Source organism: Sinohyriopsis cumingii, unplaced genomic scaffold (genome assembly GCF_028554795.1).
Source record: "Sinohyriopsis cumingii isolate HCF-2022 unplaced genomic scaffold, ASM2855479v2 utg000622l, whole genome shotgun sequence".
Taxonomy (NCBI): Eukaryota; Metazoa; Mollusca; class Bivalvia; order Unionida; family Unionidae; genus Sinohyriopsis; species Sinohyriopsis cumingii.
Genome location: NW_028315918.1, coordinates 3,393,344 through 3,410,011, shown reverse-complemented (window position 1 = coordinate 3,410,011; position 16,668 = coordinate 3,393,344). Strand labels below are relative to the sequence as shown.

Sequence of the window (16,668 nt, the reverse complement as noted above, 5' to 3'; positions counted from 1 at the left end):
CAGGAAAAAAGTATAGATACACACTGTATTTTAATATTCTTATATAAGATATCGTGAAAGACATACATAGCTTCACGAGATAGGATGAAGAAAACATAGAAAACAGAAGGCTGTCTTAATTAAGAAAATAATGACATAACATTTCTAGAATGCAATATGATCTATTTTAAATCTATTTGAGGATAACAGGCATTGATGTTAATACTATAATATTGATAAATATAAACATTGATTTTAACAATACACAAATATATTATATAAAAAAACACATTTGGAAATGAATTTAACATAACTGTCAACGTCTAAGACAAGTTAGAATAACAAATAGAGAAAGAGACATATATATTGGTCATTTAATTATATTTAAAGGAGGAAATTATTATTATTGTGAAATAAAGAATTTATCAAGATTGAATATAGCTCAAGTTATCAAACATAAATAATCAATACCTCTTTCATTAAGAAGTGCTTGATTTTCCTTAATTACACAATTACAGTTAGAAGAACACAAGGATTATGCAACCAAAGATCTAAAACAATTCCAAAAGATGGTTGCATTGTCACATTTAAAAACGTCCAAAACTGTGTAAACGTTCCCTTTGCTATACATTGTGATTTTTAAAGTGTTGTCGTGCTAATAACTAATAACTAATATTATTCAGGGAATTTGTAATGCTAGATGTTATAAATACTCCATGGACAATAAACACAGCAAAATGCATGCAAGTGGGATTTTGCCTTTACCTTAATTCAGCTCACAAGAAGCATCTACCAAAAGTCTATAGAAGAAAAGACTATGCAGGAGCTACTTGAAAAAGGTCTCATGGATCATAAATTCACAGATATAAAAATATATGATTACCCAAAGGACAAAGATAAGTCTTTTTAAGAGTCCTGACAATCTATTAACGCAAAAAGCATGGAAGATATATTCTTGACAAAAATATATATCCCCATAAATATATCAAATTTTTTAAAAAAAAATTATTCATGAAACTGAACTTCCCCCAGCAGACAAACCTTTTTTTTGTCTACAACAACGGCATCAGGGATTAGCACAGAGGAGTACGAATATATACAGTATGTTAGGAAACATTCCAGACTAAAGTCCCTGCTACATAAAGAAAAATAATTTTAATGTTATTTGATATTTTTGAAGAATTTAGATCTGTGTATGAAATATATAACAAAAAATTGCGTGTTTGCTAGTTTGAAAAAAACTAAGGCATACTTGCGATTGCTAACACATGATGATATGTTTGTAAATGGCGGAATCTGGTTAATCTTGTAATCTACAATATTTCTGGAACGAGATTTACTTTATTTGTCTTTTTGAAATATAAGTTAGTGATCTCCACTGTCAATGATAACTTTCTGTAGTGGTTTTAAAATGAAGAAGAAAAAAAAAACAACAAAAAATACACAGTCTTACAGCAACAAACTGAATTTACTATAAAGATATATATATCATAAAACAGCTTTTATAGTTTTTGACTTTTTAATTAATTACGTTCTGGATTTCTATAACTTTGTGACCTTGCTTGCTTTTTTCCTAAATGTATGCGCTATAACGTAACAAATCTAGGGTTAAATGATGAAATTGGTAAGTGAAACATAACATATTATTTGATAGAAAACCAACTAAAGTATCTAATTCATTTTCTTGTTAAGTAGACTTCTTTCAACTCATTTTTTCTGTAATTCGTCTCATTTTTCATTTCCCATTAAAATTCTATATATTTAAAGAGAACACGATCAAGCAACAGATAAAAGTTTTTTCACACACACACACACACACACAATATATATATATATATATATATATATATATATATATATATATATATATATATATATATATATATATATATATATATATATATATATATATATATATATATATATATATATATATATATATATATAATATTATATTAAGTTAAGAGAAATATTTGTCCATTAATCAGAAATAGAAATCTATAGAGAAAATATTAATATCATTTGAATAAAAAATGTAAAGGAATGTTAAGTTATCATTAGGGGAATGTTTTAAACGGCTACTCACAGAAAAAGGTGTAACACTGAATATTGTATTTGCAGCTATTGGTATTATATTAACAACTTTTGGCCTATATTTATGGGAGCTGCTCACCATTTATCTAGTTGTGCGAGTCAAAACGGATGACAATATTCTAGCTGAATTAAATTCCACTGTGGTTTTTTCCTTATAAATTGAATCTGGAGTTACAAGGGGTTATACAGTTTAATATATTAAGGGTCAGAAAGTGGAAAGTGATAAGTTTTAATTCCAGCGATTTAAAACAAAAGTAAAGTGTTTAATTTTGTGGTATGTGGATTTTCTTAAATAAATAAATAAATAAATAAATAAAATGATGAACTCGTGAAATAACTACAGACACCCGCTTATGTTTTCGTAGTTCGCCGTCCTTAAATTACATCCGCTCCCAGTTATTGCTAGACTCTCGGGGAATCAGCATTTCTTAGTAAATACATCTCGCGTGAGTAAACGCGACATTTTTAGTCTGGTACCCTTCCTTATTCTAATATGCTTCTCTCCATACAAATGGTGGGAAATAACGTAAAGACGGGTAGATTATTAGACTATGACTGCTTTTGCTGGGGAAACATCAAGGGACTTTCATAGTTATAAGCTGCTTGTATTTAAATAATATTATATCTGAGAGTAACTTTTGGGACATTATCATAATCACAGCAAGATGCCGCGCATTATGATAAAGGGAGGTGTTTGGAGAAACACCGAGGTAAGAAACATGTTCGAGACCAGTGAGCTCTGCTCCCTTCCCTCTCGTAATCTTGACAAGATTCTTGTTTCATCGCAAAATGTGCTAAATGAGAAAGTGCATTCTTCTGTTTTCTTTCATTGGAAAAAAATAAAGTATTATTATGTGCAAAATACTATCAACATATTGAGTTGTAAACATTCAAGATCAGTTTGAAGTTATGGCGATGTGATTTTAATGACTTTCATATTTTCGAGTATACTCGAGTCCTACAGTGTAAGGGGTATCACATGTTATTTATGTTTTAGTACTACGTCTTACTTCCCAAATAACGGCCGTGTATAGCGTGTTCTGATGTCCGGTTGACATCTGAACGAGTAGTAAACGTTTCAGGAATATCTCGCACACTTCGTAGCCCATATTGACACTCTTCCACAAATTTATATGTAATTAATATACTTACTGTGCTGTTTTTTTATCCTGGTGGAATCAAAATCTTACAGTAGCAAATGGATGCATTTTCATGTTCCATTGATATGCATTTGAATTTGTTGAAATGCAATGGTAGTCGAGGTATACCGAAGTAGGTTCATGTGGGGGATATGTTTCTTGAATGAAATGAAATGTTGCTTACAGTTCCAATTGGCATAATATATTTGTTATTCATTTCGCTAAAGAATAACATTTCAACTTAACCCGATTTTGTCATTTTTGGCTTTGATCGCTTTCCTGCCAAACGAAACTTGAAAACGGGTGTATTTCTTTTGTCAGAATTTGAATTTATTACAGAAAAGACATCAGAGTCAGTAAAGTCGGACTAAAACATATAGAAAAGCGTCAATATTGGTTATGTGAGATATTCCTGAAAATTTGACTTGTTACGATGTTAGTTGACATCAAAACATGATAATCAGCGCTGTTAGTAAGACGCAGATGCCCAAAACATAAATACGAGTGTTGAGGTCTTACATGTAGGACTAGATTATGCTCTTACTATACATCGCCATTTGTTTGTACCCATTACCATTCCTTTATTGATTTATAAATTCTAACCTGACTCTGATCAGAGTGGCCCTAAACTAGCATCTCTATACCTATATGGACTTTCCATACTAACATAGCATCAAATTTTAGGATTTTAAAAATGAGTCCAGGACTGCCATTTTGGTGAAAGTTAGTACATCTTCATTTTTGTTTACTTCTTTCTTACATATCAGTAACATCAGAACCCTAATTTTTCTTTTATTCGTACCAGAAATTGTGTTGTGCTTTCAGTACTTGTAAGTGCATTTCAGAGTTGGACCTTAATATTTGGGCCAAATTACAAGTATCTCTCTCCAGCCAGAATAGGGTGAAGTCATAGAAAGTTGAACACAGCAGCTTGAAACTAATGCTTGTTAAATGATGATGCAGTATTATTAAAAGTTTATCAAGACAACAGAAACATTTCAGTTTGCTTCACCAAATTTGTTAACATACATCAGCCTCAAAAATAGGTTACATTTGAAAATTGGCAACATCTTCCATTACGTAGTCCTGGTTTCATATATATTTTTGTATATGTGTAACATTTGTATCAATTTCCCATCAGAGAGGAAGGTCAAAAGTTAGAAAAAAAACTTGTTTGTTCTGTAATCAGTTTTTGTGCCAAGTTGGAATTGCTATGCTGGATGTTACAAACACTTCATTTAGGATGTGCCATTTAGTCATCGATCCTTGTTTTTGATCTTTTTCACAAGAAAGTTGAATCTGTGATGCATAAAATCTATCCCAGCTAATAAAGATAAAAGATTGTTGTTGTTGATTTTTAGATGACAACTGCACCCTGACTTGCTGAAGAGAGTGCACTTGTTAACAAAGAAACACAAGACAGCCAATTTTTATTTTTACTGATAGAATAGTCTTACTGATTGTGTTTAGCATTGATGCCACTTGAGAGAATATAGACAAGAGGTATAAAACAGTATAAAACTTTAAAATCCACTTTTGTAACCACGTTAGAACATGATAACAAACATTTTAGTATTTCCTGCTTATGTGAATTCTGTGGAAGTAGACATCTTATAGGATCTTCCAGCCCTGTAGCTTTGTACAGTTTACCTCATTATAAGCATCACACACATCGTGATTCTGATTGCATGTTTTCCAGGATGAGATTCTGAAAGCTGCTGTTATGAAATATGGGAAGAACCAGTGGGCCAGAATTGCTTCCCTCCTACACAGAAAGTCGGCTAAACAGTGCAAAGCCAGATGGTACCTTTTTAATTTTACATACATGTATATACATAGTGTTTGGTCCAACACATTTTTCATTGTTCAGTGCCTCTTTTGTGTGCCCACTTTGGTGTAAGCTTGACATAGCCATAACTTTGGCATCCATGTGCATGTCTGGACATGCATCCATTCACAACCTAGATAAAATTTGTTTGTTTGTTTCAGTACCACTTCATCCCACTCTCTTCAAATCTGGATTATTGCTTCAATATGCATATATCTTTAGGTAAATAAATGCTCACGATAATTGAAGTTTAGAGACAGGCTTTTTGTGTAGGCCATGATCAGCTTTCTTGTTTATCAGAACTGGAGTTAAATGTATGTCACATAAGGACCAGGGTTTCGTTTTGACCACATAAGGGAGAGAACCAGTCTGTCAGAAATGTGTGAAAATCTGCTTGGGACCCAATGTTTTATATAAATAGCATTGGGACTCTTGATGTGACTTGCTGTACTACAATCCAGAAAACTATCCTTAGGATTTCAGTATTGATTGTATTGGTCAAATGTGAATGGAAAGAAACAGTGTTCATTTATTTCTGATATTTATATCAAATCAGTTCATCACTATGCTCTTGCATATGAAGAATCAATCTTTGTGCATTTAAAGTTTGATATTTCATGCTGTGAAAAACTGTATCTTTTGTCATATCATAGGTGAAATATTTTTTGAAAACATCATTTTACTTTTCATTGTTTTAGTCTAGATTTTTTAAAGAATGTTTGGCTTTTTTAGTTCATATTGCATAGTCTGTCTGTGATTTGAAAATGTGTTTTAAGTGGATAGGGTTCCAGTTAATAAAATAAGGTGTAATTGTTTGAGTGGTGTGTGTGTGATTTTCTATTTTTAATGTAGCTATAACAATTTGAGTTATATCACTATAATGCCAGCATTGTGTCAGCTTATACTGATATCTAGCACTGGGGCATCATATCCCACCCAATCACATTATCCTGACACCATTTTGATCAGTCCTAACACTAACCTTTGAATGCTGAGTGACAAGTGAGGCAGCTGCTAGTACGATTTTTATGAGTATGTGGTATGACTCAGGTATAGTTTTAACCCATGATTTACCACATCCAAGGTGGATGATCTAACAATTTCACTGCTCCAGTGGCCAAGTGGTTAGAGCATCTGCCTGGGAGGTTGGAGGTTCTAACCTCGGCCAAGTCATACCAAAGACTTATTACAAAATGGTGTTAACAGCTGCCTTGGTTGGTGCTCAGCATTAAAAGTTTAGTGTTAGAACTGGTTGCCCTGGTGTCGGGATAATATGTCTGGGTAGGACATCATGCTATGTGTCTGACATTTTTTTAATCTGTCAAAGATCCAAATCACGCTCTAACCATGTAGACCACCAGAGTGGTCTTGTTTGAAAGGTGAATTATATGTTGCATCACTGTATTCATGCTGAGTGCTGATGAATGTTTTTTAACCACTTGTTCAGGACACTGGTTTCAGGAAATTCACCTGCCAAGATTAGATGAGATATGTACATTTTAATCCATAAAAAGAACTGAAAAAAGATATGTCCAGTTCAGTTTTATATTGTTTTTTTTTAATACAGAATGTTATGTTTTACAGTAGCATGGGTATTTTTGCAGAGATGTCCATTATCCAGAATTTGGCTGTATGTCCCATATTGCCAAGCTTGTTCACAAATCATGCTGCCTTATAAAAAAAAAATCACGATTTTTCATAAAAGAAATAAATCAAAAGAAAATTTTGGCAGAAGTTGAAATCATATGCGAGTATTTTTGGTCCTTTCAAGTCTTTCCGGTAATCTGTAACATATCAGTTTCCAGCAAACAAATTGGGAGTGTTTATGGTCCTTTCTTTATGGTAATTTATAACATAAGTCTTTTCCGATAGTTCATGTCATATGATCATTTTTACACCATTTGTTTAGAACTCTTCATTTCGCTTGTGCTTTTGTGATTTCTGTCTTGTTTGTTTGTTGTTTTTTTTAAATTAGATTTCTACAAAATTTGGGTTTACTTGCAAACTTTCATCAGCAGTTATTCAATAAACTGTGTGTGCCATGACTTTAAAATGTCGGACTGTGATTGTAAGATCATCCTGATGGCCATGAAATGATATTAGAAAAGGATCATTTAGCAAATCTGAAAGAAGGCAGAAGCAGTTTTGAGGAAAATTAAATGAATACACAGAGCTGTGTAATGTAAATAGTGTTATATAGCTGTATATAGACATGTTTTGTAACGTTTTTAAATGATTTTGACATTCTTCTGGCTTCCATGTGATATTTTTCTTTGCTGCAGTTCCATATGATCATGAATTTGTCCCTAATTTGCCTGTTTGGCAAGAATAGAAAGGAATTTAGAACATGCATTGTCCCATTTGGCAAGAATAGAAAGGAATTTAGAGCATGCATTGTCCCATTTGGCAAGAATAGAAAGGAATTTAGAGCATGCATTGTCCCATTTGGCAGCTCTTTTGTTATGCCATGTCAGACACATTTGTTTTTCCATGATAAATGTGTACATTAAAGCAAATAGCCAAATTAAAATGTACAGAACAGATAATGGTGACTATTTATGCAATTATTATATTGCAAAATGGGGCTCGCACAAATAAATACTTATCATATTTTGTCAGGTATGAATGGCTGGATCCCAGCATCAAGAAAACAGAATGGAGCCGCGAGGAGGAAGAGAAACTTCTGCATTTGGCCAAACTGATGCCAACACAGTGGAGAACCATTGCACCAATCATCGGCAGAACAGCAGCCCAGTGCCTTGAACATTACGAGTACCTTCTGTATGTAGAATGATTATTTACTAGGTTGCCGCTAAGTAGACCAAATAATGCAATTAATCAAACTTTTATAGATAAGCAAAATATGTCTTTCTTTACAACGAGCAAGACAGGTTTAAAAAAAACCCAGTTGCCAGCGTATGTTAAGTCATTAAACTACTGTACATTCTTGCTTATAAGATGAGTCTAACTGGAAACTGCACACACCTAGATCTGCTGGGGCATTATGTGCCGGTAGATCTGGGTCTGTGCAGTATGTTAGGAGTTATCTGTAGAACCAGCACATAGACCCTGATCTTCAGGCACATTTTGCTATGGCAGGTGAGGATCTTTGTTGTTTGCAGTGTGACTTGACTTGTGAGTGTAGACAGTAAGTAGCCATGTTGGCAAGTAATAAGCCGTGGCTATTTTGGCTTCCACTAATGGAAACAGAGATCTGTAGAATAGTCGTCAAGCCACATTTATTAGCCTTTGTTTTGGACAGAGGTGAATAACCACTTGATTTATTATTTCAGAGAAGCAAAGTTATGAACATAGCAGATTCATGCATCAGGTAATACAAACCAAACTTGTTTCCAAAATAGACATTGGCTCCATCATGAAGTTCCACAGCAAATGTATCTGTTACTGTCACACCTACTGTAATGCTGCTGTGCTGTTGTCTGGAAGCATATTTTTCACTCAAGTTGCTGTTGTGTAATGTTTCACATAATTTTCACTTCATAATTTGCAATTGTCTTTTATAGGTAAGATTCATTTTCCTGTTTGACATTGGTATCTTTTGCACATATTTATTTGAGGTTTATAGAGGTGGAATTGTTCATAGATAGAGCTTTATATGGTTGGAACTGAGTATACTCAGGTTTTATGCTGGTGGAACAGCTCACTGCTCAGACGGAGAGGTTTATAATAGTTGGAGCCGCTCATGGCTCATACTCAGGTTTTAATTTGATTAACTGCTCACTGTTTATATTTGAAGGTTTGTTATGGGTTGAACTGCTCACTGCTCATACTTATGTTTATATGGGTGAAACTGCACATATTTAGAGATTTATATCAGTGTAACTGTACACTGCTCATACTTGTGTGTTTTATGTGGATGTAACTGCTCTCGGGTCATACTTAGAGGGTTGTATGAGTGGAACTGCTGACTGTTCATACTTGGAGGTTTATGGAAGTGGAACTGATCACTGATCATACCAAATTTGACTTCTGTTTCCTTAGAACATTTCTGAATACGCTAGAAGACATGCAAAATAACTAAATATGCAGTTTTATATTTGTGCATTATAATCAGGTTAAAAAATATTTAAATTAGCTGTGTTTAGATGTTTTACTTAGGAGCTATTATCAAAAGAATAACAAATCTTTTTTTATAAAACTGACAGCGACAAGGCCCAGAATAGAGAGGAGTCTGAAGATGATCCCAGAAGACTGAAGCCAGGAGAAATTGATCCCAATCCAGAGACTAAACCAGCTAAACCTGATCCTATTGACATGGATGAAGATGGTAATTTCTTTTTTGAAACTCACTAAGGATTTGCTTGTTCTGTGGAATTCATGGAATATACATTTAAATCTTAACATTGGTGTTAATGGTAACTTTGTCATTGGTAATGTCAAACGTGTACCACTGTAAAGTTAAGATAAATAATATTTTCAGATTGAAATAAGATGCCAATTCAGTAGTTATGGTTGTGTCTCTAAGTGAACCTTGATTACCTATTCAGTTATACTAGTTAATTACCAAGCAGTGTATCAGCATATATATATATATATATATATATATATATATATATATATATATATATATATATATATATATATGCAGTTATTGCTGGATTTAAAACTTGTTTATTTGTAGTTTTTAATAGTTTGTAATATTATCTTTAAAGTGTCCTAAATCAAGTTTCAGATACAATGTGTATTTTCACTTCCTAATGAAATAAATAAAGTCCTTAAGAATATTTGAGAAAAAGTATACTCCGTTTAACTTTATCCTAACTTTCCATACAATACAGTATTATTAATATTGTCATATAGGCCATCTTGGTTCAATAAGTTTCTGTGTTTCTCCTCCAGAGTTGGAGATGTTGTCAGAAGCCAGGGCCAGGTTAGCCAATACCCAGGGCAAAAAGGCCAAGAGGAAAGCCCGAGAGAAACAACTTGAAGAGGCCAGGTCAGCATGAAATAGCACATATCCATTTTATTTAGTTGCAGAACAAAGTCTTAACAGAATATATATCATGATTGCAATGGCTGAGATGTTAATCTCATTCAATCAGACTCTTGCATAGTTGAGTGAGATGTCCACAATATGAGAAGATGGTCATATGCTTCATTGATTGCTGTTATTGATAGCGTGCTGTGATCAGACTGGATAGAAGTAAAACTACTAAGACAGTTCTTGCTTTTTTCAGAATTTATCTGGACTTTTTCTGACATCATTCAAGTCAAAATTTGATTGGAAGCTTCAAGTGTATCATTAAATATCACTTTGTAAAAAGCCGCTGATGCAAGTGGCATGCCTCAATCAGACAGTACTTGTTGCACCAAACATAATGCCATCTCATCATCACAGTGATGTATTATGTCCCCTCATCAAATCAGACAATCAAATAACTCTTCCAGATTCTTTTACCAGACATTTGTATGGTCACAATTCCATGCAGGAGTATGGTTGAGTAAGACTTCTTGTGTGTAAGCATGATCTTGTCTTGAATAATGAACCAAACTTAGAAGAACAATCGTGTACCACTTTGGAACCTGGAACAAGGTAAACTAATAACAGCTGTGATATCAAAGCTTGGAAAATCTGTATACAATATAATTAGTCAAACTGGTCTTTAAATTCACCTTTGTTAAGCAATCACCTGTCTCAGACATACAGTTTTTCCAAGTCTTGTTTATCAGAATTAATGAGGAAATTAACCTTTGTAGTGCAGTCACCTGCCTTAAGAAACCACATTTCTTGCTTTTATGACTAATTGATTCATATTGTGCTTGTCAATGTTAGAGAAGTTTGATGCACTTTAAAATATTTGTAAAGAGAAACCTTGAACAAATTTTACTTAAAATAAAATTCCATCTTAGGATTATGTAATAATTTGATAAAGTGTATGCTTAAATATGTTATAGTGCTTTATCTTCTATTCTTTGTTTTTAACAGGAGACTTGCAGCACTCCAGAAGAGAAGGGAGTTGAGGGCAGCAGGCATAGAGTAAGTTATCTCCCCTTTTTGCTGCAACTTTTCAGCTGGTCATTCACATTTTTGATGTTAATTTGAATGCTGTTGAATTGTGTTTGAAAAAGAGTCACTGTCCTGGATGCATAGAGATTTGCCATCTACATGAGAGCTAATATGATGTTAAATCAGTGAAACAGATCAAAACATTATTTGTCATTTGGGAGACTTCTAAGTTTAAAGTATCACATTATTCCTTTCATTTATATTTAAAAAGCTTAATTGTTAAGTTTTTTTTATTACTTGATAAAAATGAATGATTTTACTGAATACATTCCAGTATAGTGTTGTGAAATGACTGTCTTGTTTGACTTCCTCAGATATTAGAGCTTTGCTTTATATAATTGATTTGCCTTTTTTTGGAAAAATATGTGAAACATGGCAGTGCTAATGTCTGCAGTGTCATGGCAGAAGTAAATTCAGTGTTAAAGCTTTTTGTAAGCCCATAATTCTAAAAAATACCTGCAGGCATTTGATAAGACTTGTTAAACTTACTGATTAGTTTGTGTCAACATTTATTGAAACCTCCAGCATGCAATGTTTAATGAGTTGTGATCACTTTATTTTTCCTTCACAGTAAACCTCACTCCACTTAAGGAGGTCAGATGTTACCCACTAATTTGAACATATTATAATTAAATTCAATGCATATTGCAGTGAGCCATTCATTTATCTTTGGAAGTATGCACTATGTTGCATGTTAGTAGATGGTTAATGTCCTTGGGGCTCAACTCTTGGCTCATAACTTGGAAACTATTGAGATCACCACCCTATAACCATACATACACATTCATGGTATGAAAAAGCCAAATCATGTGTGCCATTTTTGCCCACTGGGGACTGGCCCTTTAAGTCAAATATATGTTTTTGTTTTATTAATGTGGGTTATTTGTTCTTAGTTTATACTGTATCTTCTTAAATAGCATGATCAACATTTTTTGTATTTAATGGAGTTTTTTCAAGCAACAAATGAAAATTGTTTATTCCCTACATACAGGATCAAGAAACAGAGGAGAAAGAAAAGAGGAGTGGACTACAATGCTGAAATTCCATTTGAAAAGAAACCTGCACCAGGTTTGTTGATACATTTTTTGGGTTGCTAGGAACTGTTTTTTCTTTGGATAAAAAGGGAAGCTATACATTATGACTAAAATTTTCATGCTTGCTTACTTAGCTCTTTCTGCTTAAACTGTATAATATTTTTATTTACATTTATTTTGAGTCTTTTTAAGGATGGTTCTAGTATTTTAAAAAAAATTAATGATAGCTTTGTAGCTCAAAATGACATATTGATTACATTGTGATGTCATTCATGTTATTTCTTGTTGCTTAGTGATACAAGAAATTGGACCTAAAATAACCGGATGCAACTTATGTCTCTGTTTGAAGATGAAAACAAAATAACTTCAACAATTTTATTATTAACAAAAGTCTAAGGGACATTGGGAATCATTGATGATTTATACCAACCATTGTTAACTATTCATTCAGCCAGTATTTTATATACAGTTGGTGATGGAGTACTTTTTCTCTATGCTTTATAGACAGTTGGAGGTGGATGTTCAGCTGAAAGTAGTCCAAAAAAGATGCACGCTAACCTTGACATTTTAAAGTGATTATGGATTTTTTTTAACACTTAGTTATGTAAAAAAATTAAATTTCAACAGTTCTTTATCTTCAGCACTATACAGCTATGTCCAGTTCTATAGAGCTATGTAAAAAAAAAAAACATTCAGTAAGTTCCTCCCAATACTTCACAAGAGATATCCTTAATGCTCCTTTCTTGCATAATTTTACAAACAATTACATGAAGAAGGTATGCCGAAGTCAGTAACAGGAGAGATATGTTTATTTAACAAAATGAAGCAATCTATTAACTGTCATCAACATTTATATGATTTCCTTTGTTTCACTAAAGAAATATGCTCCAGTTTAAACCAGCTTCAACATTTCTTGGCTACCATCACATTTAAACCCACTGAAATTTATGTTTTGCTGTTGTTGAGTTTAATTATAGTGGTGTGCGCACAATTGTGCATGTGCCACTTTTTTCTGACTGCACCGCAGTCTGCTAGTTGTTCCTGGGGAAGGGGATGGTGCCACCTCCCCCAGGCTTTTATGGATTCAAGGAACCCTGATAGTTTGGCCTCAATCTGTGGGTCCATAAAGGTCCCTACAGTTGAATGGTTGGCTGTCATTAGTGGGAAGGAGAGCTCGGGAACGAACGGTCCTGTTTGCATTAAATTTATGTTAAAGAAATTCCCAAACATGTCCACTTGAGTCAGAATTTGATTCCATCAGGAAAAAGATGCCAGAGTAAGTACAGTCCAACTAAAGCAATTAGACTTTACTTTGTGGAAAAATGTCAATATGTGCTGCCAAATGAGTGAGATATTCATGACAATTTGCGCTCTGGTTCCCATGTCAGTCAACCAGGAACATGCTACATGCCTTTTATTTTGGCAGTAAGACATCAACCCAAGTAACATAATATGGTAGACATCTTACATTGTAGGGCAAGTGTATCGCATAACACATTGCTGGTCCTATCATCAGGATCAAATTAGTCATACACATTTTCTCATGATTTCCTTTCCATATAAAACCATTTAAGATTAAGGAATGTGCCTTGATTTACCTGTTTTGTTTGGAGTTTTGATTTTTAGGTCAAGGACAAAATCCAGTCTTATAGGTTTCAATACCTTTTTCCATTTTGCTCAGTAACTTATGAGCTATTAAAAAAAAAGTATGAAATTTGGTAAATGTATGCATTGTCTCAAGAAGATGTACATTTCACATTTAAACCCAATTTTTAAGGTCATTGTCACACACACACACACACACCCCTTTCATTGTTTCTTTTGTTTTGCTTTATATCTTAAAAGCTGTTAAATGTTTTGGGATGACACATATTTGATGACATTTCATGTATTGCAATATCTTTTCTGCAATATTAAGGTTACTGATTAAAGAAATGAAACTTGATTACTTTCCATGTCTGTCTCATAACTGTGCAGTTCTGTTACAATTGACACAGCCATCATTTGCTGACCACACAACTGTAGGCATGTGGAAGGGTCCAAATTGGCTGAATTTGCATTTTATTCTACATGTCAATTTTATTTATTCTTAATTTAATCTTTTACCTTTATTGCCCATATGCTGTGTTGAAATTTATTTGTGAGCATCTGTATTTACAGGATTCTATGACACATCACAGGAGTCATATGATCCTCTTAACCCCAACTACAAAAAATTAAGACAACAGGCATTTGATGGTGAGCTGAGGGCTGCAAAAGAAGAGGTTAGATATATTTGTATTCTTGACATATTTGTATCTCAGATAAAGTTCTTATTGGATGATGTATCAGAACAGAGCTATGCTAATGTATAATATTATTCATCAGTTTTGGGAAACAGTTTTTGTATCTTTTTAACACCCAGATGTCTGATGGTAAAAGACCAGCCTTATTGCTTTTTACACAAGCTTTTTATCTAATGATGGAGAATAATGACTGATTATACGACATACAAGACAATACATTACAAACTGAAAATATTTGTTCCAAAACTAAATTTATTGAATTTAAAACCTATTGTAAAAAAATCATGTTTCTGAAACTTTAACTCGCCCTTGGCAGTTTGGTGATCAGAGGTGCAAAACTAAGCCACTTCTCCTGCACTGTTCAGGGGAGGCAACTTTTGGGGCTGAGTTCAATATGAAATAACTCTTGTGTCAGTTTTTTCAGTCCTGTGTTTTATGAAATGACTAGATTTATTTGTATTATTAAAGACAGCTTGATGTGTTCATTCATGTCTTTTACCCATAGGATAAAATTGTTAATGCCTTGGACATTCTTCTGAAATAAGTATCTGTAAGTTGAAGGAGTTTCATTACATCTAAAGTGTTGTGACCAAATGAAAAGTATAAATGGATATGATGTTGTGTGTTGAAGGGAACTCAGATTTATATTAAGGTAACCACCGACTTAAAATCAACATTTGATGTATTGAATGCATTATTTACCAAGTGCGGGCAATGCTGACTTCTTGCTAGACCCCACCATTTTATTTGGCTATCTTTAAATATTTCAGAACAATTAGTTGGCTATTTGCACAATATCTTCATATTTTTTTATGCCAAATTTATTTACTTGTAAGCTTTAATAAGAACGTTGAGCTTTTGCTAGGTGTGCCCAGACTTTAAGATAAGAATAATTTAAATTTTCATTCAATTTTGATTTGTAGAGAGAAAGAAGAAAAGACAAGCAGAAGCAAAAGAAAAGAAAAGAAAATGATTTACCAGGAATGATAGCAAGTCAGGGCAAGTATGTATTAGCTGGGTGACAATATAATGAAGTCAGGGCAAGTACATATTAGCTGGGTGACAATATAATGAATTGTGTTCTCGTCTTAGACTGTTAGGTGAATTGCATGTCGATATGGAATGTCTTCTCAATTTTAACTAATTCTACTCGTAACTTTTTAAAAAATGTTCACAATATTAATACATACCATATATTTATATCATTGTATTGCTTGTTTGATTAGTTATGGGCTGTCACCTTTAAAAGGATATATCAGTTTGGAAAGCAGACCAGTGATGTCTGGGGCTGATAATCTTGTTTGTAGAAAGTACTCCTTAAATGGAAAATTATATAAAATGATTTTTAGGGCCATGGGAGTTTTTGGTATGGCCCTTAAAGTGAAGCAGTGTGTGTGCATTATATATATATTTGGGCGCATATTTTTTTTATATGCATTTCACTTCTAGTAAGTTTGTCATAATGATAACTTGAGCCACCTAACTTGCTATGTTGGCTCGTAATGTTCTAGAGGCAAGCTGGAACATGCCCCAAAATGTTAAAAAAAACTAGATGTGTCCTGCACTCACATAAGAATCTCTGTCTCAGGCCCAGCTTTACTCATGTTTTGTAGACAATTATTAATTTGTTTACTTGTATATCAGCATTGCTGTATATTTTTAGTTTATCTTGTAGTATATCATCACTGCTGTATATTTGTTACAGTTTATCTTGTAGTATATATGCTGTATATTTGTTACAGTTTATCCTGTAGTATATCAGCATTGCTGTATATTTATTACAATTTATCTTGTAGTATATCATCACTGTTGTTGTTGTTGTAGGGTTTAACGCCATTTTTCAGCACACGATAGGCTATACATGGCGGCCAGTATTAATGTTGGAGGAAGAACCCGGGGAAACCCCGGAAGAAACCACCGACCCACGAGAAGCTACTGGCAAGCTTTCTCACATACCCACATTGGCCGAATCCGAGACTCGAACCCACACAGACAGAGGTGAGATGGCAGTGATCCATAACGGAGAGCGCTTTAGACCACTCGGCCATTCAGGGCCCCCCATCACTGCTGTATATTTGTTACAGTTTATCTTGTAGTAAATCATCACTGCTATGTATTTGTTAGTTTTTCTTGTAATATATCATCACTGCTATATATTTATTACAGTTTATCTTGTAGTATATTGTCACTGCTGTATATTTGTAACAGTTTATCTTATAGTATCATCATTACTGCTGTATATTTGTAACAGTTTATCTTGTGGTATATCATTACTGCTGTA

The 16,668-nt window shown here is 33.5% G+C and overlaps 1 protein-coding gene across 1 annotated transcript in view; it reads left to right on the top strand.

The window, feature by feature from the left end:
• The first annotated feature begins 2,571 nt into the window (after positions 1–2,571).
• LOC149773694 (cell division cycle 5-like protein) overlaps positions 2,572–16,668 on the top strand; it is a 34,787-nt gene continuing 20,690 nt past the window's right edge. Inside the window, exons 1-9 of the mRNA XM_089946239.1 lie at positions 2,572–2,783; positions 4,912–5,015; positions 7,660–7,821; positions 9,207–9,328; positions 9,901–9,997; positions 10,988–11,038; positions 12,060–12,136; positions 14,263–14,366; positions 15,311–15,390. Coding sequence (XP_089802365.1) covers positions 2,739–2,783; positions 4,912–5,015; positions 7,660–7,821; positions 9,207–9,328; positions 9,901–9,997; positions 10,988–11,038; positions 12,060–12,136; positions 14,263–14,366; positions 15,311–15,390 — 842 coding nt within the window. The 5' untranslated portion in view covers positions 2,572–2,738. The remainder of the gene's footprint in view (positions 2,784–4,911; positions 5,016–7,659; positions 7,822–9,206; positions 9,329–9,900; positions 9,998–10,987; positions 11,039–12,059; positions 12,137–14,262; positions 14,367–15,310; positions 15,391–16,668) is intronic.